This window comes from Ziziphus jujuba, chromosome 9 (assembly GCF_031755915.1).
Source record: "Ziziphus jujuba cultivar Dongzao chromosome 9, ASM3175591v1".
Lineage (NCBI taxonomy): Eukaryota > Viridiplantae > Streptophyta > Magnoliopsida > Rosales > Rhamnaceae > Ziziphus > Ziziphus jujuba.
In genome coordinates, this window is record NC_083387.1 from 5677822 (window position 1) to 5699647 (window position 21826).

The following is a 21826-nucleotide window of genomic DNA, read 5'->3' on the forward strand; positions in this document are numbered from 1 at the left end:
CAAATGTCATACCCAAATCCTTTTCCTCTTGAAATTGAGATACTGATGCAAGTTCTTCCCTTCTGAATCAGACAGATTCATATCTCAAAGAGGTTGACAATAAGTTCTTTCAAAATTGACTATTTGTCCCTCGGTTAGAAGTGTTCTAGAAATGTCTGCGATCGAGTAAATAGCTCTATGAACGAATGGATCGGATCGAATTGGAAAATGGAAAGATTTGTACAAGTTATACTTTTCGTCACCATTTTGTGGAAAATCGTTATGTATGAATATGTTAGACACTTGTAACTCGATTTATTATAAGAAAAACAAAATTATTATTTGTTGTTTGACACATGTAAGATCCAACTTTTTCTTTTCTTATTGAGTTTACAGGTGAAAAGTGTATTGAAAATAAACTTGATATATATTGTCTTTGTGGGGAATTATATTGAAAATAAACTTAATATATATTGTTGACCCCTTTTCTTGATATCCCTGTTTGTATTTGTATTTGTGTTAAGTTGGTTGAATCTGAATGGGCTTACACATGAAGGGATATTTTAAAAATAAACTTGATATATATTATTGGATCTATTTTCTAATAGTTTAAACATTTGAAATAAACAGTTAGCACGAATTTCACCAGTTGGCTCATAGGAAAGATCCTGGTTGGTATTAATTAAACAGACTACTTAATGGAATATACATGGTGCAAAGGAGGATTGACACCCTTGGATTCATACATCGTTGAATTCGATACATATATAAAATATATATATATATATATATATATCTTTTCCCAATGATGATCTATTGCAATGAATGCCACCAAAGCCACTTCTAATATAATGATTACAGTGATCAAGACCAGAGTTTACTAAGATTTAACGAATTAAGGAAATGTTGATCAATCTCTTTCTCAACTGGCAAAATTAAAAGAACAGCTAGATTTGGAAACTATTATGTTCAATGGTTCTGTTCCATTTGGTTTAGATCTTGTGGTAAACCTCTCCATAAGCAATATAGATATTTTAGTTCACCGTCGTCAGGACTTTAAGATAAACAGAACAAAAACAGAGTTTGAGCATATGGTGGTATTACACAATTGACTAGAGTTCTTTGTTCTCTGGGTTCTTACCTAGCTCTATATTCTTTTTTTTTTTTTAACTAATTTCACTAAGGAAAAAAAAAGAAAAAAAAGAAAAAAAAAAAAGCGTAACGATGATTCATTAATTTACATGTTTATCATAAGAGACAGAGAAGAACCAGTGCTTTAGCGCACAATAGTTCAGAAATGTATGCCTTGAGGATACGAAGCAGAGGCAGCAGCCATTAATTACTTCGGCTGCAATGAAGTAACGCAACACAAACAAAATGCCCACTCCCATGAAAGAGTAGATGAATCTGGCACCCAAAAGAAAAAAGCACCAACTTAATGATCAAAAAGTACACACTTTCAACCACAAAACATTCAAGTTTACAGCATCAACCATCTTTAGTATATTAAAAGCCATAAGAGGAAAATAGCACCCAGGCAGAGAAGAACCAGCCGGGGAACTATATCATATAACAAAAAACAGGTCCCGATATTTCAATCTTTCATTTGGAAAATTATCCAATAAACCCCATTCAATATTATATTCAACTGGACTAGGAAATTGTCATCAAAGTTTCAATGCTATTTACGTTAACCAACCTACAAAAAGTAGAATATACAGCTAAAAATAATAATAATAAAATAAAAGAAGAGACAATGCATTTAACGATAATAAATTTTTATTTCCATTTCAAGCTTAATTCCATTTACACGTGATTTAATAAAATAAATTTTATTTCGCTAAATGCTAGATTCAAGACCCTAAATCAAAGCCAAATCTAAAAAGGGAAAAGCAACTAACAAATTTAAATAAGGTTTTTAATATAAAAATTAATATGAATTTTTTCTATTTCAACTTTTAAATTATATTAACGAAGATTTAAAATTATATTTATTAATTACTGATTTTGAAATGATTGTTTTTTAAAATAATATTTTAGTATGTAATTAAATTTATATTTGATAATTTTTTACATTTTATATTTTACATTTTTAATGTAATCCAATAGTTATAAAGATATTAATTTAATAAAATAAAATAAATTTTATTTGAAATTAATTTATGTATGTGTATATATATTTGTTCAAAATTCTAAAATATTTCTAAAACAAAGGATTTTTATTTATTTTTTATTTTTAAATGGCTGAGCATTTTTCTTTTCGGCCCTACTCAATTCGGTGAGGAAATCCATCACAAATACAAGCTATATATATTATTTTAAAAACTATGCATAGAATAGTTTTTGTATAATAATAATAAATTGAAAATCAGTGTATTCATACCTGTCCTAGTGCTGATATGATGGTTGTGGATCATCTTCTGTGGTAGTGGAAGATCTATCGTCTTGATCAGGTTCGTATTTCAGGGAAGACTTATCTCGTTGCATTATTGATTGATAGTCAAAAGAAAATTCTTCCGACAAATCCCTCATCATGTGGCACTCATCCACAGTCAGTTCATTGAGTGATGGCAATTCCAATACATAATTTCCTTGACAAAAACGCTCCATCTTGGGCAAAAGCCGAAGATCCAGAGAGGCTAGTCGAGGGAACACAATCTTGTTCGTCATTGTTGTTGTTGTTGTTGCTGTTGTTGTTGCTTTTGCTTCCTCCTCCTTGTTTTCTTCGTTTGCGACAGCAGCTACAATATGCTCCATCATCTTGCAGTTGAATATGTCCAGCGTTTGAAGTTGTTCCAAACCTCTAGTGCCAAAGGAACCACTGAACACATGTCTCAAATTGTCGCAACTATCAATTTCCAGATTTTTAAGCTTTTTAAACATTGTTAATCCCAAAACTCGGCCTCCATGCTGCTGCTCAGTACTGTTGATGAATATCTTTTCATGTATAGGAGGCTGCTGCTGCTGCTGACCTTGATCATCTTCCTGTTCATCTGTACATGTAACGAATTTCCCCACATTTTCTTCCACCATGTTGCGTTCGGTAACGCTAACTTCCTCCAACTCCACAAGAAGCTCATGATCATCTTCCTGTTCATCTGTACATGTAGCGAATTTCCTCACAATTTCTTCCATCATGTTGCATTCGGTAACACTAATTTCCTCCAACTCCACAAGAAGCTCAGCGACATGGGGTGAGAAAAGGTATTTCAAATTGTCACATCTTCGTACATCTAAGCTCTTCAGATTCTTAAAATCTCCTTCACCACCAATATTCTTCCATATTTGCTCCAGCTTTGGTAAATCCTTTAAAATCAACTCCATCAAGCAATCCATCATTGGAAGGGCATCCACACTTTTCGGCCGCCGCTGGCTGTCAAATAATGTTTCCAATGACTCACATCCACATACTTGCATTCTTTCCAGATTGTTCATCCTATTCATCATATGGGATGGAAGTCTTAAATTTTTGCAATGCACAATTTCCAGATTTTTTAGTTTTTTGAACATTATTAATCCCAAAACTCGGCCTCCCTGCTGCTGCTGATCAGTAGTACTCGTGATGAAAATATCTTGATGATCTTCCTGATCATCATGATGTGTAGCTGATTTCCCCAGAATTAATTCTTCCATCATGTTGCATTTGATAACCCTGACTTCCTCCAACTCCACAAGAAGCTCAGCGACGTGGGATGAGAAAAGGTATTTCAAATTGTCACATCTTTCTACATCTAACATCTTCAGATTACGACAACCCTTAAAATCCCCTTCATCACCTCTTTTGGGTCGCTCCATGTGAAATATTGTTTCCAATGACTGACACCGAGATACATCCATTCTTTCCAGATTGTTCATCCTATTCATCAAATGGGAAGGAATGAAACCACCGTCAATTTTGTCTGTCCATACGTACAGCATGTTGCCCATATCTTTGATAGATAGGTCTATAAGTTTACTCATCATCATCATCTGATCAACCTGCAGCCAAAACATATACATATATATAAATATCTTCAAGTCATTTTATAAAATCGAATACAAATTAATTCTAGCCCCTTGACCTTAAAAGAAATAAATCACAGGTAATATTACACCATGGAAAAGGTGGCAAATATAATAATCAAAGTTGGTAATTTAACAATAGCAAAAAGGAAAGAAATACAAGAACTACCTATGTATATATATATATATACACACATTTATATATAACACAATCTGATTAACATAATTTATACATATATATATATATATATAGTTGGGGAATTAGAAGACTGAAAATTTTGCAGATAAATCTGAAAGATGTCAGGAAGTGATCATCAATCATCGATCATATATGCTCCACGTACCTCATTCGGACTAGATACATCTCTTTGTTGAATAATGTTCGTCTCACTTGAATCAGATGGCAATGTAGTTCTCGTAGATCCACAACATAAAAGCCATCTACTAAAACCGTGATGAGAATCCATAGAGGCGCCACCGCCATAAGAATTGTTCGTCTCAGGGACTGCAGAAGATGATTTGGTGGTGAAACCCGTAGACTTTAGTTGGGAATACGAGCTTGTATTAATCATATGATCCAAAGTCTTTGCTTTCGGACACTTGGCTACTGATAAGCTTTCCAAGGATGGCAATGCCAAAGTAGAACCCTCCGCACTGAAAGTTGTGAAATTTGGCAGATTTTTGAGTTTCAAGTAATTTAATTTAGGAAACGAAACTATGCCTTTGAGGGTCTCTTCCATTTCTTCTTCTTTTTCCACAATACTTTCCATCATTCCACAATGTTTGACTTCTAAGGTTTCAAGTTTCACAAGCAGCTTGGCTAAACAAGGTGGAAATAGACTTGTTAACCTCATACAACGTTCTACATGCAGAGATCTCAGATTCTGAAAGCTCCGAGTTTCTGGAGTAAAATTCTGAAAGCCCTGAATTATATCACCATGAGACAATAAAAGTTTTAAAGCCTTACCCAATTTGATATCAAAGAATACACTAAACATTTGGACATTCCATACTTGATATATGGTATTGTATGATTTACTTAATTTAGGCCGGCAGAAAACATCATGAAACTCCATTTGAGTTATTATAAAAAAATTAAAACAGCACCCTCAAATTATGTAAATAGCAAACAGACCTTACATTATAACTAAGAAGCTAGGTATGAAATATTGAATCCGTATTTGAGCTGAATTACCATGAAAAATAACAAGATAAACTATTTAAAAAAAAAAAGGTACTGATCATAATTCATTCTACCTTTACTTTAGATTGCCAAGAATACATATATTTCAAAGAAAAAAAAATTAACAAACATAATTAATATGTATTAAACATGAATTTATATAATGTTAATATATTTTTTAATCAAGTATTTAATATTCCTTTTTTCTTAAGTAATGATTTATAATTGTTTATTACAGAAGGACACAACCTAGTTATTTTCATCAATTAACTTATAATTAAATGATTGTGTACCTTGTAAATATGTGTTTTTTTCTTTTTTTGGTAGAGTGAGTGCCAATTTCCACGTAAAAGGAAACTTACAAATCATTGAGGTAGCTAGCTAATAACTAGATCAAATAATTAATAAAAATGTTAACCAGAGATAATATTTTGGCATATATAAAAAAATAAAAACGGCATGCATGGATTGGATTGAAGAAGAGAACATATACCTTATTGCGGGAGGATATTGAGTTAAATCCTATAATTAGCTCAGGTAGATTAATCAGTTCCAATTCTGTTAACTCGGGGAATAATCCAATCTCATTGATTGGTTTCTCATCATCTTCTCCTATTTTTGATATAATTTCTTCCAGCTCATCGCATTGTCGCACTTCCAAGCATTGGAGAAGAATCAGACCTCTTGCTATAGATATTGAGAAGATATTTTTCAACTTAGGGCATCCAAATAAAAGAAGAGATCTTAGGTTGCCAAAACTAGCAAGCCACGTGGAGGTGGAACTCCTCAACGACTCCAGACCACTTTTCTTTGAAGGTTGTCCATGGCATATCTCTTTTAAATTCTTTAAATCTCGGATTTCAAGTGACTCCAATAGGGGAAAGGCCACATTTAGCCGTTGGGTGTCAAATATTGCTTGTAGAGAGGCACAACCATGGATTACAAGACTTTCCAACTTTGACAGTCTTATTGAGTGGGTTACTAGCAGCACAAATGAGGACCCCATGTCAAGTTGCTCATATTGCTGACTCTGATCTGCAAATTTATCCATTTTCTGGGTGCTCATATCCTTCTTATCATCCTGAATTATATCACCATGACACAATGAAAGTTCTAAAACATTACCCATTTTGGTATGTATATCAAATAACACATGCAGCAAATTTGGACATTCCAATACTTGATGTATGCTATATTTTTGTGATTTAGTTAATTTAGGGCAAAAAAAAAAAAAAAAAAAAAAAAAAAAAAATACCATGAAACTCCATTGATTTATTATGAAAAATTAAAACAGCACCCTCAAATAATGTAAACAACAAATAAACATTACAATATAAGAAGGTATGAAACATGGAACTCTATGTATCATGAGCTTAATTACCATGAAAAATAATAAGATAAACTTACACACAAACCATTGAGGTAGCTAGCTACTAACTAGATCGATAAAAATGTTAAGCAGAAAGAATATTTTGGTATATATATATGATTAAAATATAAAAGAATAAAAACAGCTCGCATGGATTGGATTGAAGAATAGAACATACCTTACTGCGGGAGGATATTGAGTTAAACCCTATAAGCCCAGGTAGATCACCCAGATTCAAGTTTGTTAACTCCGGAAATAACCCAGTCTCATTGATTGGTTTCTCATCATCTTCTCCTATTTTTGATATAATTTCTTTTAGCTGATGGCAGTCTTGCACTTGCAAGTATTGGAGAAGAATCAGACCTCTTGCTATGGACATTGAGAAGATACTTTTCAACTTGGGGCATCCAACTAGAATAAGAGATCTTAGGTTGCAAAAACTAGCAAGCCACGTGGAACTCCTCAAGGCCTCCGGACTAGTTTTCTTTGAAGGTGGTTGTCCATGGCATATCTCTTTTAAATTCTTTGAATCACGAATTTCAAGCGACTCCAATAGGGGAAAGACTGCTTTTGGTGTTTCATTCCTTGACCAATCAACCATGTATTTCAGTTTCTCACAATCACTGAGATGAAATTTCTTCAAGCGTGCAAAACAGTTTATATCTAATTCACAAACATCATTTTCCAAATCCTTTAACTCATCGAAATATGCAATTTCTGTTTTCTGCAACAACTGATAAAATACACTACTTCTTTTGTCTTCATGGAGTTTCAAGGTATTTTCAAATGGAAACCAATATTCATTCTCAAACTCATAATGAACACCTCGTCCATATAGAGTGACTCTAAATTTTATTAGATTCCCATACGGAAAGTCTCTCGCTAAAGAAGCATAAGTTGGTAATCCAACTGCCAAAACTTTCAAATGAGATAATTCCTTTAGCTCAACCAGACTTGCATTGATTTCTTCTCTGTCTTCTTCATTCGATGTCCTTTTGTCAAATGTATCTTCCATGTACAACTCTTCTAGTCTGGATAAGCTTGACAGAGTACCACGCTCCATCCGCTGGATTGGTCCGCAACCATTCAAATCTAACAATTTCAAATGTCTTAACTGTCCTACTTCCCTTGGAAAAGTATGAAACCCACGGGACCCAACAAGGCTTAATATTTCTAGTTTCTCTAGACATCCAATCATGGATAATCTTTCTATCTTACTGCATCCATGAAGAAACAAGCTTCGAAGGTTTTTTAGGACTCCAAAAGATGGTGGGAGTGATGTTGGAGTATCATTTTTAAGCAAACCTAAAGCTGCAAGTCCTTCCATCCCTTGAAAAAAATTCTCTGGAATATTATCCATATGATTCTCACTCCATGAGTTGTAAAACAGTTGTAAAAGCTTTAGATTTGTAAAATGCAAGGAATCATCAGCAGGAAACTTGGCCTTCTCACTGAACCGAAGCGAGATTCTGGAGTAATGTTCATATGAATCGTCATGCGGCCACTCATCCAAACCAGCATCGCATCTTACCAACATAGCCTCATGTTGGCTTCCAATTGATATGGCAAAGTCTCGTACAACATTATGCATTTTGACATAATATTCATTGCCTGTATCCAACAACAAGAACGATCTCTTCAATTTGTCAACTAATGCATGGACTTGGGTTCTTGCTTCCAGTATTGTATCTACAGCTCCAAATAACCTGAGACCCAACCCATATCTCACCAAAAATTCGATTGGGATCTCCAAATCTTCAGGAAATAAACAACAAAGCAAGAAGCATGACTTAGCTTCCTTGCTTTCTAGATAATTTTAACTCAACTCAATGCTTGAGAATACATGTTTATGCATTCCAGTAATGTTACCTGGTGCATATTTCTTAAGTTGTTGAAGCGCATGTTCCCAAACAATTCGGCCCTTATTTTCCAACGCCCTTCCAACAATAATGATGGCCAGCGGCAAGCCTCCACATTCATCTGCTACTGCCTCTGCTATCGGACGCAAGCGAGGATCATCGACAAGGTTGCCAGCTGATTCCCGGAAAAGCTTCCATGCCTCTTCCTTTGGCAAGTAGGAGATTGTAAATTTCTTTTGGCAATTCATCTGCGGACATACATCTTCGTTTCTCGTGGTGATAATAAACTTGCATGTCTTATTTTCAGGTCCCAAAGGTAGTCCAACCTTGTTGAAATCAAGCTTCTCCCAAATGTCGTCCAATATCACAAGGATCTTTTTTCCTTCCATCATCATTCTTTGTCGAAGCCTATCTGCCCGTCCAGCTACACTTTCTTTGTCGTCGAAGCTCAGGCCTAGCTTATCTGCGATTTGGCCTTGAATTGCTCTCTCATCTGGTGTTTGAGAGACAACCGCTATTGCAAATTCTTCAAATAGCTTTTCGGCTTTTGCTCTTTTGGTAACTTCTTCCACCATTTTTGTCTTCCCTATCCCTCCAGCTCCACAAATACCGATCATATTGATTTCATCTTTCCCGAGAGCCTGCATGATATCCTCCCTGACCGAGATTCTTGATGTCGAACCAGATGATGCTTCTCTGTTGTAATTCCCTTCTTGTCGGAGTTGAATGATGTCTTGAGCCCTGTCGCTAGCCTCGTTGCTGGTCGGCGAAGTCGGCAAATACGAGATTGTAAATTTCTTTTGGCAATTCATCTGCACGCATACATCTTCGTTTCTGGTGGTGAGAATAAACTTGCAACTCTTATTATCGGGTCCTAAAGGAAGTCCAACCTTGTCGAAATCAAGCTTCTCCCAAATGCTATCCAATATCACAAGGATCTTTTTGCCATCCATCAATATACATTCTCGAAGCTTATCTGCCCGTCCAGCTACACTTTCTTTGCGGTCCAACGGCAAACTTAGCTCATCTGCAATTCGGTCTTGAATTGCTCTCTCATCTGGTGTTTGAGAGACTACAGCCATTGCATATTGTTCAAATAGCTTTTCGGCTTTTGCTCTTACCATAACTTCTTCCACCATTTTTGTCTTCCCCATCCCTCCGGCTCCACAAATACCGATCATATTGATGTCCTCATCCTTGAGAGCCTGCATGATACCCTCAACAACCTGGATTCTTGATGTCAAACCAGAAAAACCTGTTGTGGATGTAGAAGCATAGTCCTTTGGTGGCGCAGGGTATCCTACTTCTTTGAAATTCCTTTCTTGTAGGACATTAATGACTTCTTGAGTCATCTTGCTAGCCTTCTTACCCAACGAATAACGCAATTTCAGATTCAATGGGTCTCCATTTAAACGTCTTGGTCCGCGTCGGTTCCTGAGATCTTCCGAGGCCTTCTCCACCTGATCCACTTTTGCAAGCCACTTTACAACTTGAGGTGCAACAACTCGTGCGTTCCTTTTGGCATCATCCACCAGTAGTTGCACTACAGTTCTTTCATCCCTCAGTTTCTCGAATTCAACAACCAGCCTCTCAATGTTTTCCTTGTAGTTGATCAAATAGACAAATTGTTGCCGTATTGGTTCTATGGAATATACTAGCAAATTTCCGACAACTGAAGTAAGAGTATTCATATCCATTTCGCTTGCAACCAACGAAAAAGAACTCTATCAGAACATTATTATTATTATATATATATATATATTTTTGGGTAAATGAACTCTATCACCATTTTACTATAGAAAAGTTAGTAATCAGACAATGGCTACACCAATTAAAAAAATATATTGGTTCGTTTCTTTTTTATAAATTTAGTTCAAAAAGAAAAAAAAAAAAAAAACACAAGAAGTTAAAACTTAGATATCATAAATATATAAAGGCCGTTGGAAAAATGCAAACCCAAGTGGGTTACTTCGTCCATAATCAATTGACTGTGGATTGGAACCTCATTTAAGCCTGAACAAGATGGGCTCGAGCAAAGGTTGCCAACTATATTATCGGGTGAATACGGACCGATGAACCAAATGGTAGTGAGCCCCATGGTGGACCTCGATTGAAGAACCCCATGACCCCATAGTGGACCTCAATGGAAGAACCCCATGGGGACATGGCCTAGTGACCCTTACGCAAGATGGGGACCAAAGGTGATAGTTTACTAAAGGTTAGACTAGGTTGAGGAGAAGTCCCACATCCTAAGAAGCATACACCATGGAATCCCACCCATAATCAATTGGTTTTGAGTTAGAACCTAATTTGGATCTGACAAGGTCGGCTTGGGCAAAGACTACGGCCTCTACAAAAGAAATATTATGTATAAATTTTAGCAGTGGTCAATTATGTGGTAGTTTATTAATGATTATTAAATTGATATTGTCTTACATTCATAAAAAATAATATTATGAAAAAAATATCAAATTATATTATATACCAAAATTTTGGTAAAAATAAAAAAAATTAGTCACTCATACACCATAGAACATAAGTGGGCTACTTCATTCATAACCATTTGGTTTTTGGTTGGAACCTAGCTTGGGCATGGCAAGGTGGGATTGGGCAAAGATTGCAAATTCTATAAATGTAATACAATAGGTACCAAATTTATTAACCAAAATATTAATAATCAATTATGTACTAATTTATTAATTGTTATTAAATTGATATTGTCATACATTCGTGGTAAAACTACAAAAAATATGTCAAATCATTGAATACAAAAATTTTGGTTAAAAAAATCAGTCACTCTAAATTTATATTACTTGGCTGTTTAACTTGAATGAAGATCCTCTCCTCCTTTAAGCTTTACTTAGGCTTTGAAAAAAAAAAAAAATTAGCCACTCTATATTTATTCGGCTGTTTGAATTGGATGAAGATCCTCTCCTCATCTAAGCTTTACTTAAGCATCTAAGCTTTACTTAAGTTTATATATATATATTTGAAAGGAGATTTATAAATTTTTATTTTCCCTTATGATCAAGCAATTCCTAGATCTTTAAAAGAAGAAAATAAAAGTGCATAAAAGACTAAATTTATGTATTTATTATAAAATATCCTTATTTGGATGTTTTAGAAATTAAAATGAAAGAAAAACAATACCATGGATTAGTGTCACATGTTATTAGATTCTTAAAAGCTTAAGAAAAATTTATATGAGGCAAAGATCCTCGTTTGTTTGAATTATGTGGTAATTTGAGGAGAAAACTGTTTTTCAATTTTAGGGGCAAATTGAAATATAGGTGAAAGTTGAGGGGAATATTTTTAAGTATAAAATTAAAGTGGTTAAACTCATTTAGGGGCTACTATCAATGTTAAAACTCATTCAACCCATTATTAATCCCTTGAGCAACAGCTAGCACTTGTAAGGGTGGGTATAGATTAGGTTGGTTCGATATTAGACCAAAATCTAATTTAAACTAATCTGTTTGGTTTACTTAATATAACAACTACTTAATGTAACAACTTAACCTAAAGCATTGCCAGTTCTAAAACTAAATGAACACAAACAGAGTATGATTAGGCTGGTTTAGGTTGGATAGTTGGTTTATGAAAATTACACACTTGAACACAAATGAATCATTGATTTCTTACTCGAATTAGTAGATAATAAAAAAAAAATAAAAAATAAAAACACATAAACATTTATCAGTTTGTTTTTAAAAGTTCATAAGAAGAAAATGGCTAATCAACTATTAATTTTGTTGATCCTAAATTCAAAAATTCCATTCACTACAATTGAGTTTTTATTATAGATCTTTAGTATGTATAGTTATACACTTCAAGCATCACATTTTAAAAACCAAACATTTTTCTAATTAAACTTTTGTTTTTTAAAAATAAAAATCTAGTATAAACTATAGAAGGATGTGAACTAATAATGATAATAAATTAATAAAGTAACATGTAAAAAATAATAAAAAAGCCTATATATAAAAAAATATGCATAAAATTATTTTAATTATATTACATTCAATTAGGATTAAGCTGGGTTGGTTTTAAATGGTTTGGATTGGTCAGTTGAAATGGGTTAGTTTGAGTTTTGCACTCCTTAAAAGAGCTGTGATAAAATCTTTGATTCATTCAGGGGCTACAACTTAATCCGAAGCTGAGATGTACAAAAATTGTAATCTACAGGAATTGTACAGTACTAGATGTAACCACACTACATATTATGAGGATAATGTGATATTCTGCTACAGAAATTGTACAGTACTAGCTATCAAGTAAATTATTCCGATCATTTCTTAAGTAATTTTTTTTTTTCTACTCCAGTAATAATGTTTTTTTCTTTATTATTTTTAGTTTTTTCTCTAAACATTTATTATTTTATACATATGTTTAATTTTTAATTTATTATTTATTTTTACCAATCTTCGATGCTGTGAAACCTTTAACCTAGCAAACGAAAATTATATAAAAACAGAAATTCTAATTTCAATACCAAAGCAATTTTATATAATATCATATTGAATATACTAAAATACATTTCTATCCTTTCAAAAACCATAATGATAATTAAGCTTTCTATTTGCTTTTTCTCCTTTTCAAACTTCTCCACCCATAGAAAGCAGCCATCGTCTGTGATTGACCCCTATGGATGCCAAGGGAGTCAAAGTAGACTCTGTCACTGCTCCCAGTTTTGCCTTTTTCAAATAAATAAATCTTGTGTTTATGTACTCTTAATTAAATTTTTAATATGCAATGATGTGATAATGTATTATAGATTTTTTCATTATTAATTATTATAGGACATATTATAAATTCGGTTAACAAATTTGATATTTGGAATTTGTTAACATTGTTATTTTTTTAATATAAAAAAAAAGTGTTTTCTTTTTTAATTTTTTAAAATAAAAACCAACCCAAAAGTGTGCGGGAACCTACCGCATCATGCCGCAGCTTGCTTTTAGTTTTTTCAGAATATATATATATATATATATATATATTTAGTTTCATAAAATAAAATAAAAAAGATATTTTGGTAATTAAATTAGATGGGATTGTAAAGAATTTAAATGGAATTGTTAGAAGAATTTTTCTATATAAAATATAAACAAATATTAAATTTTGGCCTTTATTTATTTTTTTTAATAAAGAAAAAGATGGACAGCTTTTATAAAGATTAGTATTTAAAAATAAAGAATACCATACAAATATAGTCTTCAAAAAAGATAATCTAAAAATACGTATTTCGGCTAGTCTATATTCATGGATTACAAATAGTTCATAAAAATAATGGTAAATTATATAAAATTCCTCTAAATTATTTCATAGCTTCAAATAATCTTTTTAAATTATTAAAATATCAAATAAACCTTATGATTTTGTAGAAGGCAACCAATTAAATACTAAAACTTATTTTATTTTGACAAAAGCACCCTTTTGGCATACTCTCCGCATCCTTTTCCAGATAATCTATTTCAAATTTATTTTTATTATCTAAATATTAAAAGTAATCTTTTTCTTCAAAAATATTATAAATAATATATTCTTCACAAAATATTAAATTAATATTATCTTCAAAATGTATTTGAATAATATTGTCTCAAAGAAATATTTTAAATAATATTATCTTTAAATAATGTATTTTTAGGAACATTAGATATCCATAACGAACATTATACGATACAAGAAGTCACTTATGATATTTAAACATTTTGTTATTTATTTTATAGGATTTATACACTTTAAATTTCCATTGTTGATGGCAGGTATTTATGTGACACTTGATAATTGGTCATTAGACTACTTAATCTTGAGTTAACTATTCTACCTAAGACTCTCTCTCCATCTCACTACCCTCCATAGCTGGTTTCTCTATTCCTATTTTCCGTTAAAACATAATACACACACACACACACACACACACATAAATATCTATATATATATATATATAGATCAAATATATAACAACTTAAACATAGTTTTCTCATGTAATAATCCAAGTTTGAATTCTTCCATTCAATATTTAAAAAAAAAAAAAACTCAAAATTAAAATTAACACTAAAAAATAAATTACTCATAATTAAGAAATAAATAATAACTTTTAGAAAAGTCGTAAAAAACCTCTTTGGTTACTCACTTATTTGGACCCAAAATGGAAACAAGGGATTACAGAGCAAAACTAGAAAAGAAAGATAGGGTTTGTCATGCATACATACCTTGAGCCGAGAAGGACAATGTTAGAGCAAAGTAGCAGTTCGTCCTCTCCCTTACAAACAATTTGCGAGACTAGAGATCGTACACTATATCACCTGATATACCAATAATTAGTAACTTTTTGAAAATTTGTGGGGAAAAAAAAAAGTTGATTTCCACTATGCATATGGAAAACAGTTGATATTACCAATTTACTACTGCACCATTACATTAGCGACAGAATTTTGGTAATTTTTCATACATACCTTCAGCAGAGAATGCGTCCTCTACAAACAATTTTGTAAGAGTGGAGATGGAACACAGGTATAGGCATTATATATGTATAATATCACTTTCACAAGGTAAAAGAAACAGAATCAGCTTTCTGAAACCACCACGCAATTCCATAATTTATTCTCAAGCCAATCACATACTGTTTAATGCTTTACTTTTGCTTTAGTTGCATGGCTTTTGATCTATAATATATATATATATATATAATATAAAATACCCAAAGTACCCGACACGTCTTCCAATTTGTAGTATGTACTGTGCTTAATTCCAAGATGAACCACCAACCCAATTATAATACCCGATTTCATTCTATAAAAAAATGTACATAAACTAGTTAGTTAGTAATTAGCTGCCGTGAAATCAGAAATCACAATGATATTCTGATATGAATGAAAAATTCACAACTCAAATCAGTCCCCAGAATTTCAATTTTAATATTTACTTCAAAGATAAAGAATCCAAAAGCATTATAAACTTTGTAACAGTGAAAAAATATTTTATAATTGATTAATATTATAAAATACAATCAATATTAAAAATTGATAAAAATTTGGAAATGAATCATTTTTAATATTTTTAAAAAACAAAAAAAATGTAAATAATAATTTTTCAGAAATATGGAATTTAACTGATATTATAACAGAATTGAAAAAGCGTAAACCAAATTCACCCCAAAAATAATAAGAAAAAAATATTATTTCACCAAACCTACTCATAATTCCAGAATAATTGATATCATGACTCAAAGAAGTAATCGGAAATTCGCAATCTAATCCTTATTTGCCAAAAAAGGATTAAAAAAAATAATACAAAAAACAAAAACGTAGCTAGAAATGACTCTTTTAAATTGTCCAGTTTGGGCTAAGCAAGCCCAAGTTTATAATTGCATGTTGGATGAGCCCAACACTCGACCAGAGACTAATTCCAACAACACTTCCACACATAATGATGAGAAAAATTCTTACGTGCCCTTCGTTTTTCAGTTTTTGCATATACTTCCTTTGAGTTTCAAAATCATTACAATAACTACTCTTATGTCAATCTAAGGGTAAAAACTAACCAGGGTTAATTTTCTTAAATGACAAAAATAACCTTACTTAAGAACCAAATTGATTTTCTCACCAACCAGAAAGATATGTCTTCATGGTCAGTTAACAAAATAAAATTTGCCAATGATTCAAAACAAAATTTTTAGTTGCACCAAAAAGATTATCATTCAAAAAAAAAAAAAAAAGAAGCTTACCTTTATTTCAGAATTAAAATATAAAAATGAAGAAATTTTCATTGGGAGAGCATCTATTCATTGTGATCATTGTTACTACTTAATGCCAGTGATTAATCAGAAACTATTATGATGGAATTCATTTAAAAATAATATGGCTATAAAATCAATTTTTGGTTATGATTTAACAAATAAATATCTCTATTTCATTTTCACTTGCAAATAGAGAGAATTCCAATTGAGAAAATTATTCAATAAATACTTAAATACTGTTGCTCATACTAATAATTATAATGGTTGGTTTTTACATACTACCTAACAGGGTAGAGGCCTTTTCTTGTAGAACATCCCATGCCGCATTGACATGTCTCTCTTCAGTCAATGGAGCTCCTACTGCAAAACGTAATACATATTTGCCTGATAGAACCTGCAAAGTGGTAAAGGAAACTTAATCTATAAAATGGGGTGGTTAAATAGGCATAATCTTTAAAATCAGAAAGATAAAACCAATGACACTTTGCATGCCTGAAGTCAGATTTGATGTAAATGTGAGCTTACCGTGTGAGAGATGTAAACTTTTCCAGTTGAGTTTACAATGTCTAACAGATCATGGTTCAGTTTACTTGCACAGGCTTCATCATTATGAGGAAGAAGACGGAAACAAACTAATGAAAATTTCCGAGGTGTAACAACCTGTCAATAGAGAATGGGGAATAATTCACATTATAATTAGAGAAAATCACATGAGATATAACAGACAGGTGAAGCTTTCATAATAAAGTCATTCTTAACTCGCCAGAAAAGTGAAAGGTATTAAGTGATGGTATAGAACTGAGACCGTTGATTTCTCAAGCTAAAATATTTTTAAATCTTTCTGCGGATATTTTTTGCATAAATGCAGTTGTATTACCTTAATCTAGAGCTCTAATATTTCTTGCTCTCTCAAAACATGTTTAAAATTTCAGTGTTTATACCAACAAACACCATCCAATGGAAAATGAGTAAGTATTTCCAATTCCAATAGACAATGTTAAGCCAAAATAGCAGACTTTTTCCCATCCTAGAGTGTATATTCAAGAGGTAATCAACATCCACAAGCAATGTTTCAGATCATTTCCATGGAACACTCCTAACTTAGAAAATATGGTGCTGAAACTCGTAATTAATCAGCAGAAAGATTAAACTTCCTTAGTTAGTTACCTCAAACCTTGGGTCTTGAGAAACAAGCTCCTCAAAGTGTTTAGCCAACTTGATATGGTTTCTTATGTAGCCTTGTAGGTTTTCCAAACCATAAAGTCGTAACACCATCCAAAGTTTCAATGATCTGAGAACCAGCAGTGAATCATTAAAAAATATAACATACTAAAAACATTGACTGTAAAACATATGTTTATTAAAAGGGCCCCTTGATGTGAAAGGAGAGGAAACTGGTAAAACTGCATCCCTGAATAAAATGTACAAAGCACACCTAAAGCGACGTCCAAGTGGTATTTGCCAATCCTTAAAATCCACGACCAAGTTTGCTTGAGAGGCCTGAAGCATCAATGGCAATTTCTGATCATACAAGTTATAGACTTCAACAATTTTTATAACCCCTCCAAAACCATAAAAAGGAAAAATCTAAACCATAACTTGCTTGTAAGAGGCCAAGTTAGTTATTCAACCAAAATATTACTCATATCCTTCAAAAGTTTGAAGGTCCTTGTTAACCAGTATTTGGATTCAAACTGTGGGTCAAATGTTTTAATAGGAACTGCTGATTCTAAAATCAAAGATCAGTGCTTATAGCAAAGAAATGTTCATGACCTTACCTTGTTTTTCAGAAACTCAGGATTTGTAGACAAGGACTGAATCAAAGCACTTCTGTCCTGTAGTCAGGAATTAACATAAGTACATGGGTCAATTGATATATGCAAATAATATATTTATCAGACAAAACCATATGTAAAACCGAGCTTTTTATTTTATTTATTTATTTAGTTTGGAGGTGTGGGTGGACAGTATCATTATTTGTGTTTGTGAGGCTGAAATCAATAAAGCAATCACATTAAAATGGTGCTAAATAATCGATGCTAGAAATATCCAAAGCCATCAAGCAGTCCCCAATAATTTCAGGTTCACAAACTGATAAAGAAAGACAAGCACAGACTACAGAAGTCGTTTCTATTTGTAATTTTTGTTTAACATTGTTATGACATATGATGCCCCGCCTCCAATGAGGGGCTTTAACTGCCTAAAAATGGAGTTCTGAAATCCATTATTTACATCTTTAACTGGATGCATGTGGCTGGGAGATATAGAGGAAAAATGTAGCAACAATTGTAAGAAACACAAAAAATGTGAACAATGACCTATTTTATACCTTGATCCAGAGTGCTGAACAATCAAAGTTTGTCAAAAGCCATTTATGTGCATTCATGTTGAATGAGTCAGCTTCTTCTACACCATTAATATAATGGCGGTATTCTGGACATATACAAGCACTTCCAGCATATGCAGCATCAATATGAAACCACATTCCATGACTCTGCAAAAAGGCCAAGGATCAAAATAAGATTGTCATCATTGTCTAAACCTTCAATTGATACATCTTGCAACACTGACTACACTGACTAAAGCAAAGTTGATTAGTTTAATTAATGGAAATCATTTTGAAGGGAAAAATGTCTTCCTAACTGTGAAACACAAAATAGGCAGAGAAATGCATGATTCAACGAGGGAAAGTAGTTTAGCCTTAACACTAAGTAAGATTGCTATAGATGGTCACAGAATGAGACAGTGTTTTTGTAGTCTATTATTTCTTAAAGTAGTGCACAAGGTTTTTTACAAATGCAGAAAGTGACAATCGTGATATAATAATTACTCTAAGCATGGATATTCAGATTCTTAATGAATGGAAATTAAGTGAGAGAAACTGCGATATACCAGCAGATTAGCCAGTTAACTTGTTACCTTAGCGATCTTTCCCAATGCTGGCAGAGGATCAACAGCTGTAGATGAAGTAGTACCAACCTGCATTTATAAATGCAAAGCTTCTTTTCTCAATTAGAATTCTGATAATTCACCATTGACAACAAAACAAATGGAGATAAGTTAGCGTCACAAGTTCATGTTTCTTACAGTAGCACATAACATAAAGGGAATTAAATCATTGGCAACATCATTTGAAATTGCTTCACCAAGTACAGCAGGAGAAAGGGCATAATCAGCAGAAGCATCCGTACTTAGCAGCCTGCAATTCTCTGGATGGATTCCCCCTATCTGCCGTTCAAGAGTAAATATCTAAAAATTCAAACTAATATGATAAATGGCAACATGAACATTGAACAAGAAAGCAATATGTATTTACTAATCAAGTGCACATGCCTTGCTAAGAAAATAGACTAAAAAGTGTAAAAATATCTGTTAAATATGATGCTTTATTTGATAGGAATAGGATTTGTTAAAATATGAGCTTTACTAATATATACATACATATATGCATTTGTCAACAATCATACTATGAAAGTGGGTTCTATACCATTTTGCACTACATATGTGAAAGTTCTACAGGAATTGCATATACATGTTCAAAACATCACAAAAGGATAAAAAAGTAATTAAAACAGATCTCAAATATATATACAAAAATTATTCAGATACTTAAGTAGACCACATTTTGGAGATACCTGACAGGCTTTTTGTAAAGCTGAATGCGTTTGATCAGATGCATATACAACAAGCTTCTCAAGAGCGTTTTTTCCAACCTTAATCAAAACCTTATCACGAGCAGCCAACAGAACAACAAGAACAGCTTCACTGGCTGTTCCCTGTATGACTCCACCACCTTGTCCTGAATCAAGATTCCCAATACAATTCCATGAGCTCAACAAGCTTTGAACCTTTGTTCGATCTTCTAATAGGAAATAGTCTGACTACAGATGCTTGCTTGATAAAGAAGCATTTTTTTGACTAATGCATCGATAATATGCAAAACATAAAGCCTGCAAATATTAATACCTAATCTTCTAATGTCTTGGCTAAATTTGCACTACCTGATGTTTCTTTTTCTTTAGAAGCTATGAGATACTCTTTTTAATATTTCCTTAAATATTATATCATGTGAGCAGTCTTTACAATCTAAGTTTTAATACCAAAACAGGGAGACAGGAAAATCAAACAAGTTAAGATTATAATGATCCCACAAAAGTTTCTTGGAAAAGTTATTGCCATTTGACCCTTACCAGCTGAAAGAAACTCATTAGGTAAGTTTAGGATTTTAGCAAGCCAGTCAAGAACAACAATTTCAAGTTCTGTTGCTGCTGGAGAAGTAATCCAACTAAAACCCACAATGTTAAGGCCTGCACTAAGCATCTCTCCCAAAAATCCAGCAATGCTGCTATTAGAAGGATAGTATGCAAAATAATTCGGGCTCTGCCAATGGGTTACCCCTGGTAATATCTTAGTCTGAATATCTGCAATCACATAAAAATATTTGTTCTTGAAACATGTTTCTGCTACATTAAGAAAACAACAGTATAAATTACATAGAGAATAAAGGAAGTCAGAGCAATCAACTTTGCATTTCAAAGTATTATTAAAAAAAATAAAATAAAAGAAAAATAAAAAAGAAGAATCAAGTGCAACCAAAAGTCTGGCCAGAGAATTCTTCTATTGTTGAATGTTTCCTAAAAATGCAGAAATTGGATATTTTCACCATCAAAGATATGCTGCAAAGACTCAGGATGACTAGGCGCAGAATCCGGTAAAAGTTTATGCAGATACCCGGGCTGCAAAGAAGCACCAAATTAATGTAACAACAAGTAGAGTAGTATACTGATAGCAAAAACGAATCTGAGTCCACAAATAACAAGGAAGAAAGAACATCAGGAAAAAAAAATGTCGAAAAAGACAAATACATCCCTGGGTATCAATTTTGGATCATCAACCGGATAAATTTATACCAAATCCTCGAAAAATTGCAAAGAATTCAGAAACCCACTTCTTAAACATTCAGATAGAAAGAATACAGTCTCTTAAAAAACTTTGCCTTACTGTATAATATCACTGATTTTAACTTGATAAAAGTCAAAATTGCAAAAGCTATTGCAAACAAGAAACAGAGAATAAAGGGTATAGACAGACCTCAACTTCGCTGAGAACTGGGAAATTCTCTATACTTTTGTAGTAGTCAGCAATGAAATCTACCATCTTATGCCCATACTCTCTCAGTTGCTCAGCATCCATTGGCTTCAATCCACCCTCCCTTATCATCCAATATTTACGAAATTAAAAACCCAGATAACCAAACTAAAAGAAATATATATATATACACAAATGTAACAAAAAGTCACTAACACTGTCATTTTAATTTTGCAATATACATTTAGCAAAGATATATAGATAGACAGATGGGCTTTGACTGCCTTACATCTCCCGCAGACTTCAAAGCTCTCGGCAGATAGAACAATGGATTGCTCCACGGAGAAAACCAAGGTCACACAAATGCTGGCCGTGCAAATGAATATGATATGGTTCCAAATACAAAGAGTCGTATTCATGCTACCGTTAATAAATAAATAAAAACTGACCAAAATAAATAAATAAATTTATACGTTTCACATGGTGAAACAGACCATTTATACCTGGAGTAGTAAATAAATGTTCTTACTTTCTTTTTAGGATTAATATGCTTTATTTTGATGTCATTAAATTTAAATTGATGTACTGGCTTCGGGGGACAGATTTTC

At 32.7% G+C, this 21826-nt stretch overlaps 3 protein-coding genes across 8 annotated transcripts; all 3 read right to left on the reverse strand.

The window, feature by feature from the left end:
* Positions 1-833: 833 nt before the first annotated feature.
* On the reverse strand, positions 834-8349 carry LOC107434221 (uncharacterized). Its single transcript, XM_048480680.2, has 5 exons — positions 6712-8349; positions 5658-6245; positions 4326-4904; positions 2363-3957; positions 834-1386 (listed from the first exon to the last, which is right to left on the reverse strand). The coding sequence occupies exons 1-4, from the start codon at positions 8122-8124 to the stop codon at positions 2368-2370; spliced, it is 4170 nt and encodes a 1389-aa protein (XP_048336637.2). The 5' UTR covers positions 8125-8349; the 3' UTR covers positions 834-1386; positions 2363-2367.
* LOC132805430 (probable disease resistance protein At1g61190) lies at positions 8349-15333 on the reverse strand. Of its 2 annotated transcripts, none has more exons than XM_060820402.1 (3): positions 14848-15333; positions 14605-14688; positions 8349-10093 (listed from the first exon to the last, which is right to left on the reverse strand). In XM_060820402.1, the coding sequence occupies exon 3, from the start codon at positions 10087-10089 to the stop codon at positions 8350-8352; it is 1740 nt and encodes a 579-aa protein (XP_060676385.1). In that variant the 5' UTR covers positions 10090-10093; positions 14605-14688; positions 14848-15333; the 3' UTR covers position 8349. The 2 variants fall into 2 exon arrangements, with proteins under 2 accessions (XP_060676385.1, XP_060676384.1); XM_060820401.1 differs by having other exon boundaries at positions 14605-14697.
* Positions 15334-16252: 919 nt separating this feature from the next.
* On the reverse strand, positions 16253-21666 carry LOC107434246 (phenylacetaldehyde synthase). Of its 5 annotated transcripts, none has more exons than XM_016045694.4 (13): positions 21508-21666; positions 21222-21342; positions 20794-20866; positions 20321-20551; positions 19766-19929; positions 19218-19358; positions 19050-19109; positions 18460-18624; positions 17909-17965; positions 17566-17651; positions 17298-17421; positions 16656-16790; positions 16253-16524 (listed from the first exon to the last, which is right to left on the reverse strand). In XM_016045694.4, coding segments are annotated over exons 1-13 (1482 nt in total). In that variant the 5' UTR covers positions 21510-21666; the 3' UTR covers positions 16253-16401. The 5 variants fall into 5 exon arrangements, with proteins under 5 accessions (XP_015901180.3, XP_048336639.2, XP_015901181.3 ...); XM_048480682.2 differs by having other exon boundaries at positions 21461-21618; XM_016045695.4 differs by lacking the exon at positions 21508-21666 and having other exon boundaries at positions 17566-17630; positions 21222-21350.
* Between the last annotated feature and the right edge of the window lie 160 nt (positions 21667-21826).